General features: G+C 34.7%; 1 protein-coding gene across 1 annotated transcript; it reads right to left on the reverse strand.

Annotated features, from left to right (window-relative positions):
• Positions 1–3,560: 3,560 nt before the first annotated feature.
• LOC133812566 (uncharacterized) lies at positions 3,561–9,215 on the reverse strand. Its single transcript, XM_062246339.1, has 2 exons — positions 9,203–9,215; positions 3,561–4,216 (listed from the first exon to the last, which is right to left on the reverse strand). Exons 1-2 carry the CDS (start codon positions 9,213–9,215, stop codon positions 3,561–3,563), a joined length of 669 nt encoding a protein of 222 aa, XP_062102323.1.
• Positions 9,216–12,467: the final 3,252 nt, after the last annotated feature.

The following is a 12,467-nucleotide window of genomic DNA, read 5'->3' on the forward strand; positions in this document are numbered from 1 at the left end:
CTTGAGAACGGTATTATTAATTAAAATTTACAAATTATTTTCGAAACCATATATATAAATGTAATCAAATAATTAATATATTTTACTTTATATTTTTTGCAGCTAACAAGTACGTCATATACAGAGGCACAAATTGATGAGTTGCGACAAGAATGAGCGACATATATGTTACCAATAATCCAAAGTAATCGACCTCGTTGATAGGTTTTTTTTTTTTTTTTTTACCTCTTTCTTCATACATAATGCAATATTTGTTAATTTTGAATATGTCTAACAAATATTGTATTTGGTTTTTTTTTTTTTTTTTACCTCTTTTTTCATACACAATGCAATATTTGTTAATTTTGAATATGTCTAACAAATATTGTATTTCTTGTATATGTCTAACAAATTTTGTGTTTCTTGCATATTTTTATTTTATTAATTATGTCAATTTTAATTTAAATTAATATTAAATTGATTTCAATTTAATTAATTATTAAGTTAATATTAAAATAATTTCAATTTAATTAATTATTAAATCAAATTTAAATAATATTAATTATAATTTTTTTTTTTAAAATCTGGGAGACTTTCAATGTCTCCCATTGGGAGAGGTGGGAGACTTCCCACATCTCCCAATGGAAGAGGTTAAAAGTCAAACGTTGACTTTCAACATCTCCCACTGGAAGATGTGAGACCTATACCTACAATGACCCCGCTTACAACGTCTTCCCAATTGGGAGACATTGTAGAATTTCAATGTCTCCCAAATAAAGTCATAAAACCCCTATTTTGTTGTAGTGATTTACCATAAAAGCAATATCAAGTCTAGTGCAAACCTGAGCATACATCAAACTCCCTACTACACTGGCATAAGGGACGTTTGACATTTCTTCTCTCTCTAAGTTGTTCTTAGGACATTGTTGCTTACTAAATTTGTCCCCTTTCAGAATAGGGATATAACCAGGTTTACATAGATCCATGTTAAACCTTTTCAGCACACGATGGATATAAGCTTCTTGAGATAAACCAAGAACTTTTCTTTTCCTGTCACGATGAATCTCAATCCCCAAAACAAAAGATGCTTCTCCAAGATCCTTCATATCAAAATTTGTAGACAGTAAAAGTTTGGTCTCATTTAGTAGTCCCAAATCACTAATCGCTAGTAAAATGTCGTCCACATAAAGAACAAGAAAAATATAATGACTCCCACTGAATTTCATATAAATGCATTGATCAAACTTGTTCTCTATGAAACCAATCGATGTCACAAGTTTATCAAACTTCAAGTACCATTGACGAGATGCTTGTTTGAGACTGTAAATATACCTTTTCAATTTGGAGACCAAGTTCTCCCTTCCACTTTCCTTGAAACCTTCAAGTTGAGACATATAGACCTGCTCATCCAATTCCCCATTCAGAAAGGCGGTCTTTACATTCATTTTATGCAACTCTAAATCAAAATAGATTCAATTTCATCTTTCATGGCCTCAATCCATTTAGAAGATTGTTCACTTTTAAGAGCTTCACTATAAGTCATAGGATTAACAACATGACCAATATCATATTCTCCTTTTCCAAGATAAACCAAAAAATCATTAGAAATTGCTGACCTTTTTGCCCTTTGAGATCTTCTTAGAGGAATAATTTCTGGAATTGCTGCTTGTTGTTGAATGCCATCTTGAATGACGTCTTCAACAGTTGGAACTTCTTCAAAGACAGGAGCCTCATCCATAATGGGAGCATCAACAATAGGAGTAGGAATAGGATCATCATGAGTATCATATGTCTGTATTATATCATCTCTTGAAAGAGATAAAGGAATGAAAATTCCACTAGATGACTCCCCTGTTTCAAGAGATGGAATAGAAACTTTCTCAGCAATATCAAATTCCAAAAATTTGGCAGTCTGAGATTCAACAATTCTAGTACTGCAAGTAGGACAATAAAATCTATAGCCTTTGGAATGAGCTGAATAACCAATGAAAAAATAGTGAATTGTTCTGGGGTCTAACTTTTTCAAGTTAGGATCATAAATCTTCACTTCAACTGGACAACCCCATACACGAAAATGGTTCAAACTAGGCTTTCTACCAGTCCATAAATCAAAAGAATTTTTGGGTACAGATTTACTTGGAACTCAATTAAGGATATAAGTAACAGTCAAAATAGCGTCACCCCATAAGAACTTTGGCATATTAGATCTACTCATCATACTTCTGGTCATATCCATAAGAGTATGATTTCTTCTTTCAGCAACTCCATTTTGTTCAGGAGTACCAGGCATCGTGTAGTATGCAATTATACCACTATCCTGTAAGTACTTAGCAAAAGGCCCTATATGTTGTCCGGTCTCAGTGTACTTTCCATAATACTCACCTCGTGAGCCATTATTAAAACATTATAAAGTTGACAAAGCACTTATCCAATCTGGCTCTTAAACATTGGAACGATCCCTCTTTGAAAGCTCCACCTCGGGTTCATATCCGAAACGCAGGAACGATATGACTAGAAAGTCATTCAAAACCTCCACGATCCGAACACAGAATCTTGATAACTTTTAATAATTGTTTCTCAAACTCAGTCCGAAATACTTTGAATTTATCAAGAGCATCCGATTTTTCTTTAATCAGCTAAGTAAAACCATATCGAGAAAAGTCATCAATAAAAGTGATAAAATATTTCTTCCTACAAAGAGTAGTAGAATAAGACCCATTGATATCAGTGTGTATAATATCTAATAGATTTTGACTGCGAGTGGAACTTTTATTACGAGTTTTGATTAACTTCCCTCGAGTACAATCAACACAATTGTCCAAATCAGAAGCATCAAGAGGAGGAAGAATATCAACTTTAATCAATCTATCAACTCGTTCTTTGGAAATATGACCTAACCGTTTGTGCCACAAGAGTAAAGAATGTTCATTGATACGAGATCTCTTAGCCACAATATTCTCAACATTAAAAGAGGAAACCAAAGGAGCCAAAGATAATTTGTAGAGACCATCAGAATAAAAATAATTTCCAATAACTTTGGAGTCAAACATAATATCAACTTTAGAATTGGAAAAAAGAAACGAATATCCTTGTTTATCCAAAAGCGGAAGTGAAACTAAATTTCTCTTAAAAGTAGGAACATAAAAAGTATTGTTCAAAACAAGCTTAAATTTTTTCTGTAATTCAAGAATAAATGTGCCAACATAACAAACTTCAACTCCAACATCGTTTCCTACTTTAAGTTTTGACTCCCTTTGATTTGATTTCCTGAGATCCCTTAGCCACTATAAAGTAGTAGTAACATGAACTGTGGCACCGCTATCCAACCACCAAGAATCAATAGGAACATCAACTAGATTAGATTCAAAACAAACACAAGCTAAATGAGTACCTGATTGTTTTTTCTTCTTTTCTAGCCAAATCTTAAATTTGTGACAATCAGTTCTTCTATGGCCCATTTTATCACAGACGAAACACTTAACATTAGCATACTTCGATTGAGCACTCTCCTTTTTCTGTCCATTGTTATGCTCCCTTTTATTATCAGTGTTCTTAGGAGTGTTGTTCCTCTGATTTTTGAATCACCCTTTTCCTTTATTTGTCTTGAGTTGAGAAACATAATGAGGTGACTCATTCTTCTCCTTTTTCAGCTTGTTTTCCTCAACCACACACTTTGAAATTCGGTCATTTATGCTCCATGTTTGATTATAAGTGTTGTAGGTTGTCTTAATGAGACTGAAAGATGCAGGAAGAGCATGGAGAGCATGATGAATAATATAGGAATCAAGTAGAGGAACCTTACGGTCTTTTAGCTTTGACTGAATATTGACAATTTTCAGAACGAAGTCCCTTACTCCTTTATTTTCATCATACTTGATGGTTTGAATCTCATCCATAAGAGATCCAGTTTCAACATTTTCACCAGTGTCATACAATTTTCCCACATTAGTTAAAAACTCTTTGGCATTAGTGGTCTCAGGCAGACCACTCAAAAGATGTTCAGGAATCGATCTTTTCATAGCTATAAGACTGAGACGATTTGACTTTTCCCATTGTGCATGGAGAGTTCGTTGGGCAGTAGTGCTCGCATCAGTAAGAGCAGCAGGTTGATCTTCACACATGCATAGGTCCAAGTCCATGATTCCCAAACTAAAATCCACATCTCGTTTCCACTTCTTGTAGTTGGACCTAGTCAGAATTTGAATTGAAGCATTGTTGTTGTTCACAGAAAAAGAAACTACCAGATAAAGGAAAAATGACAAAACTTGATTAAATGATGAGCATATCAAGAAAATATATAAATAAAGTCAAGACGGTCCTCACAAACTCCCCTTTGGGGTGAGAATATAACACACATATGACCTATTTCCATGAAGTTTAAATAGAAAAAAGAATATATAAATTAAGAATTTATTACCTTTGGGAAATAAATTCGCCACTACTACAAAAAATGGCAATTGTGTCAGTCAAACGCGTCAGTCAACGACGTTGACTGACGCGATTGACTCAGTTTGAGCATTTGTGTCAGTTGGAAAATGACACAAATAAAAGGGCATTTGCATCATTAATAAGACTGACACTGTTAAAAATAGCATTTGAGTCAGTTTGCAACTGACGCAAACAAGTTCATTAGTGTCAGTTTTGCACTGTCACAAATGAACTTGTTTGCGTTAGTTACAAACTGACGTTACAAACTGACACAAATGCTATTTTTAATTTTAATTTTAATATTTAATTAAATATGGGTCCATAACCTATCAGCCAAAACCTTAACCCTAACATATTTTTCTCTCAATTTCTCTACCAGCCGCCCCCATATCTCCATTTCTCACACTCTCTCTTGATTTCTATCTCTCAACCAATCTCTCTCTTTCTCACCTCTCCCTTTCAATCTCTCTCTCTCTCTCTCTCTCTTAGCCTCTCTCTCTTGTTAGAGGTTCGAATCGGGACAGGGTTGGGTTTGGGGTTGTGAGGCTTGGGTCGAGGGGTTGGGTAGTGGAGCTGGGTGCGCACAGGGGTTGAGTTGCGGGGCTGGGTGTGCGCACGGGGGGGGGGGGATGGGTTTGCGGGGATGGGTGCGTGCAGGGGCTAGGTTCGCACAAGGGGGGGGGGGGCAGGGGTAGCGGGGCTGGGTGTGTGCGTGCGGGGGAGGGGGCTGGGTTCACGGGGATGGGTGCGTGCAGGGGCTGGGTGCGCACATGGGTTAAGTCACGGGGCTGGGTTAGGCTCGGCAGTTGGGTTCATGGGCCTCTCTGTAGAGTCCAAGAACTTTACTTAGCTAATTGTTTAGTAGTATTATAGTATGTTTAGTATTATCTTTGTTACTGTGGATTTTTGGTTCAGACCGGGAATTATTTGGACACTCATAGTAGTACTTATAGATTTTCTAAGTTTAATCTATAGTTGAAGAATATTAAGTATAACCTAAGGTTTGATTAATATGACTGATATTAAGGATTATATTTATTATATTATAAGGTTTAGACATCAACCAATAGGATTTTAAGCACATGTTATGAATGGTGATTAAGGATTAAGTTTTTTTTTGGATTAAATTTAATAAGGAGTAAAGTTTGAATGTTATAGGGTCAGCCAACAGCTTTGAATACGTTGAGGGCTTAGTCAAGGCTGTTTACTCCATTCAAACTTAGCTAAAAATGTGTAATTTCGTGTTTAATTATTTAGTGTGTGCCGATATATCGCAGCACGTAGATACGGAAAACACGAGACGATGCACGGTCGCCTCGGGCATACTAGCCCAGGCGATATATCGCCTACAAGGGGCGATATATCGCCTCCTCCAGCATAAATTCAAACACTTTTGAATTCTTTTCCTTTCAGCCATTCAAACTCCTCCATAAGTCCAACATCTTTTGAACGAGTCTTCAGCCTCTGCTGAACGATTATTCAAATGATTTTTACCTAAAAAGCCATTATTTTTATTCAAGTAAAATCAAGATACTTTCATTCCCAAACTCTATAAATAGGACCTAGTACCCAGCCATTATTCACCTTTTGCTCTAAGTTCAGAAGCTGCTAGTGTTAAGTAAGTGTGAGAGTGTAAACACCTGGTTTGGGAAAATCATAAGCTTAAACATCATAAGCTTATCAAACACTTTGGGAAGTGAGGCTCTATAGTATTTCGGTTGAGGTGTAGATTGGTCTTTCAAGTCTTTGAGGTAACCAAAACTCTAGTTCATTTCTGTATTATGTTATTTTCTTTCTCATAGTCTTCTACTCAATCTCTACCTTAATCTTCATTTTGGTTAGGGAATCTAAGTTCTTGAGCACATAAGTTTCGGTAAGCATGTGTTCTCAAATGGTTTAGTCTTTCCATCCCTTTCATTTCATCTCCTTTCTTCTTTAGACTCACTCTTTCTTATGGTTTTAGGAGTGCTCCAAAAAGTCCCAACTCAGTCCACATATCCCGGTAACTTTGGTAAGGAAAATAGGCTAGAATCTATATGTTTATGTTTATGTTATCTTATGTGTTATGTTATGATATGTTATGAATATGTTATGATTGTGTATGTTTGTAGGCTTGGGCTTATGCCCTATTTGACTAACAAGACCCCAAAAAGATTGTGGGCATATGCCTATTTAGCTGGTAGAACCCCACTAATCTCATGGGCATAAGCTTGTTTAGTCTATGGGACCCCAAGTAATAATGGCCATTATAATAAGTGTATTATGTGTTATGATATGTCTTTACGTTATTATGAAATTGATGTGTATGACTATGTGTTAGATTTTTCCTTGCTGGGCATTAGGCTCATTCCTTTCTGTTTATGTGCAGGAAATAAGCTTTAGAGGCGGAAAGATTCGTGACGCTTAGAGGATGTGTATCGATGGTGAATGGAGTCAAGGGGCCGAGCGTTATTTGATTCGAGGATGTAGTCTCATTTTACTTTTTTTATGGTTTTACATGTATTTTCCGCATTTTCTATGTAACTCTTTTTACTTTAAGTTATTTTTGTTTTAAAGACAATGGGTACCCATATCCTACTTATTTTTATGAAAGTAACCTTTGTTTCTACAAGTTTATAATAAATTATGGTATTTTCGCAAATGTATGTTTTAGTAAGAATTTGTATGTATAGTTGGATAATGGTCCAAATAGACTAGATTAGTGGTTCATTACACTCTCTCTCTCATTTTCATTTTTTTTTTCTTTCTAATCTCTTTTCTATTGCAGGTGGCGGTCATGGCTATGGCTCATGATTAGGGTGGTGGTGGGGGGTGCTTGGTGGAGGCAATCAATGGAGAAATTTGTTTTGTTTTGTTTGATTTTTGTTTGTGTAAACTCTTGATATCTAAAAAAAATTGTAAAAATTATGAGGTATTGAGACTTGTAATATCTATGGGAATATCTTATTTTTGTATAAATTTTCATTTTCTTAGAGTTTGTAAATTTGTTTTGTATTTTGTATTCAATCAATTTTAAGTTTGATATTGTATTTTTTATATTATAAGTTTGGTTTTGAAATAAATAAATTTAGTTTTGTTTCCTGGTGGTTTTTTAAAATATTTAATTTATATTTGTTTTAATATAGCATTTGCGTCAGTGCCCAACTGACGCAAACTAGAGGGTCATTTGTGTCAGTAGGGCACTGCCACAAATGCCAGATTTGTGACAGTGCCCCACTCACACAAATAACATCTGGTTTGCGTCATGGGCAATTGCGTCACATATTAAACTGACGCAAAAACTCAATTGTGGCAGTTATAAACTGACGCAAATGACCTTTTTTGTTGTAGTGCGCAAATCATATATATTAATTTAAACCAAACAAAATACACATAAAAAATTATTACCTTTGGTCAAATAATTTTAAACATGCATTATAATCAACACACTTCATGAGACATTAATTAATATATATAATTACCTCCTTTGGGCAAATAATTATACATATCAATTATCCAAAGAAATTTATTTTTTCTTATTAACTGATGAAATTTGGCGATAAAACAATCATTGAAAAATAATATAATTAAATCACTTAGATGATAATAATTATAATATTTTCAACCAAATTTCCAAAAAATAAAAATATATTGCTCATTAAATGAATGAATGATCAAAGCAATGTGTCCCACCAAAACACATTATTTAGTCATCAAATAATCAAGTTTGACACTTTAGAACAACAAAGAATGTAGGATTTATTAATGAAAATGAAAACCTATTGTTTGAGTGGAGAGTATAGGAAAAACAAAGGTTGATCAGGAGAGTGATTATGTTCAAAAGAACGAACAAATATCCAAATAATTTTTTGTGATTGAAAGTTTTCAAAAAATATGACAAAAATATTTATTATGATTTAATAACTGAAAAATCGTATTAATTCATTAATAAATATTTATTGACGTCAAAAAATTAATTAAAAATCATAGAAAAATCAGAAATCAAATTCTAATGAATTTGGAAAAAACAATCGTCGTAAAACTTTTCTTGGAAGTGCCGCACTTGCTCCCACTCTCCACTGCCGCGAGTGGGCGTCATCAGAAAAGGTTTTCTTCAACCTCCAGCAAGCCTGAAAACCGGTCGTACGACCCGGTTGCGACTCGATCGGGTCCGACGGGTTTCCAGCCAGAGAAAGGTCATTTTTGAGTGTGTATTTGAGTGGTTTTCATCCTCGGATCATGGGCAATTGATTTATGAAGTTTTGAAAAAAAAAAACAAGAAAATAAGTGTAAATCTAAGAGATTATATTTGAAAAAAAATTCATCAAAATTTCACATAAAACTGTGTAAATAGCTGAATATAAACAAAATTAAAGCATGAAATATATTCCACAAACAATAATGAATACATACAATAATTGTATTTGGAAAAATAACCATTAAATTGAGATATAGCAATTTTTGAATTTTGAAATTTATGAAAAACCCATAAAATTTCAAATACAAAATTCTTCATCAATACGTAAAAAAATTAATCATATAATAAATGAACAAAAATGTAATTTCTAGATAAACAAAAGCCCTAATATTTTAGGATCTAACGATAAAAATTTCAACATAAAATAATAACGAAAATTATTTAGGGTCATTATTAATGATTAATCTCAATTTAGGTTAAACAAATAATTATAGGTCCTAAATCGTATATAATTGGAAATCTGATACCACCTGTTAGATATTCATACAACATCTTATCAATAATTTTGCATACAATTTAGAATACCATAAACAAAAATAAAGAATACAGAAAACATACCTGATTCAGCCATGGAGAAAACGTGAATTGTTAGTGTAATACTAACCAACTAAGTCTTCTTCCCTAGGACCTCTATTTCTGAAGCAGATTATCAGACTACAGACTACAAAATAGTCATGAGACTATTCATATGTATAGAATTAGGGAGGGGATTTAGCTTATATTAACCTAATTGGACTGAGCCTTCTCATCAAAGACTTCAGTTAACTAAAAAGCTCACACTTCTACCTCAACTAGATTACTATAGATACTAAGTCCATAAACAAGAGATCACTAAAATTAAATGGACTAGATCAACAACGAATTATTTGTCACCATATTTTATAAAACATTAAAATAAATAATGAAAGTCCAAATAAAAGTCTAATAGGAACTATAGCAAAAGGATTCCGACCAGGCAGCTGAAGGCTCGGTCAAGTTCGCCAACGTATTTCCGTCAAATGTCGATGAAGTATTCGCCGAGGCAGTCGAGGAAGAGGAGTTGTCGGATGCCGTACCGATTGAAGAAACGTGAAAGAGTTAAGAATGCAATGATGATGGTGGGTTCGTCACGTTCAGTCCAATGAGTCCGCCGAAAACGAGTTATGCTCATTATAGAACCATTGAAGCTGGAATGGAACCAGCACCGGAAAGGGTCGGGTTTGTAAGCAATGGGCAATCAGGTATTCTGTTGTCGTGGGAGAAGACTAGTACAAATCAGCTAGTAATATGGATGGAGCCATGTAGGTGGAGGTCAACTAGAGTGAGTGACTGAAAATTTCGATCCAGCTTCATTTGTTTTCACCGTTTCTTAGTTTGGGGTGGAGCTCATAATGCTACTTTTTCTTTTTAAGTCTGTACAATGACATATTAAATAGGGAAGAAAAAGATAGCATACTCTATCTCACTCTGTCTCTGTATGTAAACATGTGCAACTATCTTCTCAACCAATAATACTGCGGAAAAAAACAGTTCCGTAAGCCCGCACTATAGCCATGCCCTAAGATATTATGCCAAAATATCTACGATTTTAACGCATTTACTTAATTAATTAAAATTTTAACTTAATCTTTGAATTTAAAAAACAAACTCTCATAAAATACCATAATTATAATCAGTTGTACTATTTAAGCAGTTAGTACCGTTACACACACTGCATTTTCTTTCTTTTCTTTTCTTCTTCCTTTCTCTCTATATATATTCACCCTCTCTTCTTTCTCTCTTTGTATATCTATCTAGAATCAGTAGAAAGAGAAAGAGACGCAACAATGGTGGTACACCGCAAATATCCGCACTCCTCCGCCCACACCGTCTACGTCGACGATCACCGAACCCTAACCATCCTCGCCGACTCTTCAATAACTCTTGCCAAATGGCTCAAAGACGCACTTAAATCTCCACCTAATACCACCGTGGCTTCAAACTCCCGCAGCCGCACCATCCTCGTCGGCCTCTCCGCAGAACGCGAAGAAGACGGTCCTCGCGACTCCTGCTACGACCTACTCTCCCTCTCCATCGGCTCCTACTCTCTCATCTACTTCTTACCATTACTAGATGAGGATCGTCTTGCGCAGAGATTACTTAACTCCTTCTTCTACGACTCAAGAATCGTCGTCGTCGGGACCGACGTGGCCGCTGTTCGAGAGATTCTTCGTACTCATCACGGCGTCGAGATCGGAAAAGCCATCTTTGATGTGAAAGGTTTTGTGGAGAATAGGCTCCGGAACAGGAGAAGCGATATCGATATCGATATCCGCCGCTGCGATCTTCATCATCTGGCAGGAATGGTGTTGGAGAGGCATATGGAGTTGATGAGGACGGCAGAAGAGAAGGTTAAATGGTGGAATGCAGAGTGTCTAACGCATGAGAAGATAAAGCAATCCACCATTGATGTATATATCTGTTACTCAATCGGTTCGAAGTTCATGGGAACGATTCTTCATGGAGCCAAAATTGTTGTCGCTTCAACTACTACGGCTAACAAGGTCGACAGTAAGAACAAGAAGAAGAATAAGAATCAGGGGATGAAGAAGACATTCAAGCCAAATTATTACGTGAAGCATTTTCCTCTTTCTTTGAAATAATCATTGCTTATTTTGTCACATATATTGCTTAGTTTAGTTTTCACTAGCAACATAATTTAGTTTTTAGAGTTGTTTTCCCTGGTCTATACCCTCTTTAATTCTTATTTTGTTTTTTGTGTAACAAAAGAACGATACTTTGTTCAGTTTAGCTTTTCACTAAGTGAAGGCCCAAGTTGAGTTTTTTCGGTTTTTATTTTCTATTGTGATATTTTCTCTGCTATAATATTGATTTTTACCCATTAATAATAATTATCATATCATATGTTTCTTTGAATTTCATTTACTATTACAAGCAAGCATTTACGTATGATTTACTAAACATTTATTAAGTAATTTTAGTAAAAAAAATATATATACCGTATTTAAATTTTATTGTATTTTTTTTCAAAAAAGCCTTCAACAAGTTTATTAGGATAGCTATATATAATAAGAGTGTTGTTATTTGGCACCTTAAGGTGCCCAACACCACAAAAGGTGACACCATATAATTGGTTAGCTGTCACAACCCGAGCCCTAGGCTGTGGTAGAGTTGTAATATCCATAGCTTAGGTGGTCAAATGTCAAAATTTGACCATTGGTGGAAAATAGTCTTTATAAATGATCCTTTAATTTATTTAAAATATTACTATAATTATAAGTTAGGACAACGGAATAACTCCTATAATTATATATGAAAATATCACGGATAAAAGTAGGATCATTTATCTTAATACATAGAACAATAATATCCCCACAGTTATGTAGTCACCAAATAGTTAAATTTAATAAGTCATAAAATACCAAAATAATACTTAGCATCTACCATTTCTCATTTCTAACTATTACATAGCTAACTTAGATATACAGACCGATAGGTTCCAAATTAAATACAAAATGTTGAAAAGATAGGACTAGGGAGCTAAACACATTAGCTTCAACGATAATTCACCTTATCCACATTTTGCGTCACTAGGATCCTAGAATGGGAGAGATATAGGGGGTGAGCTTATAAAGCCCAGTAGGAAAGCAACTAATAACATAGGACTCAAAAGTTAAATAAAAACCCCTGCATGGTTAGCTTTTTAAAACAAAACATACATCATCATGTATAAACCAAAATAGAGAGAAACCATAAATAATCATAAGAGGATAGCTACCAGTGCACATCACCCAGTCCACTAGACCCCTAGTTCCCGTTACCCATGATAAAAAATCCGACATCC

The sequence above is a fragment of the Humulus lupulus genome, chromosome 1, assembly GCF_963169125.1.
Source record: "Humulus lupulus chromosome 1, drHumLupu1.1, whole genome shotgun sequence".
NCBI classification, from domain to species: domain Eukaryota; kingdom Viridiplantae; phylum Streptophyta; class Magnoliopsida; order Rosales; family Cannabaceae; genus Humulus; species Humulus lupulus.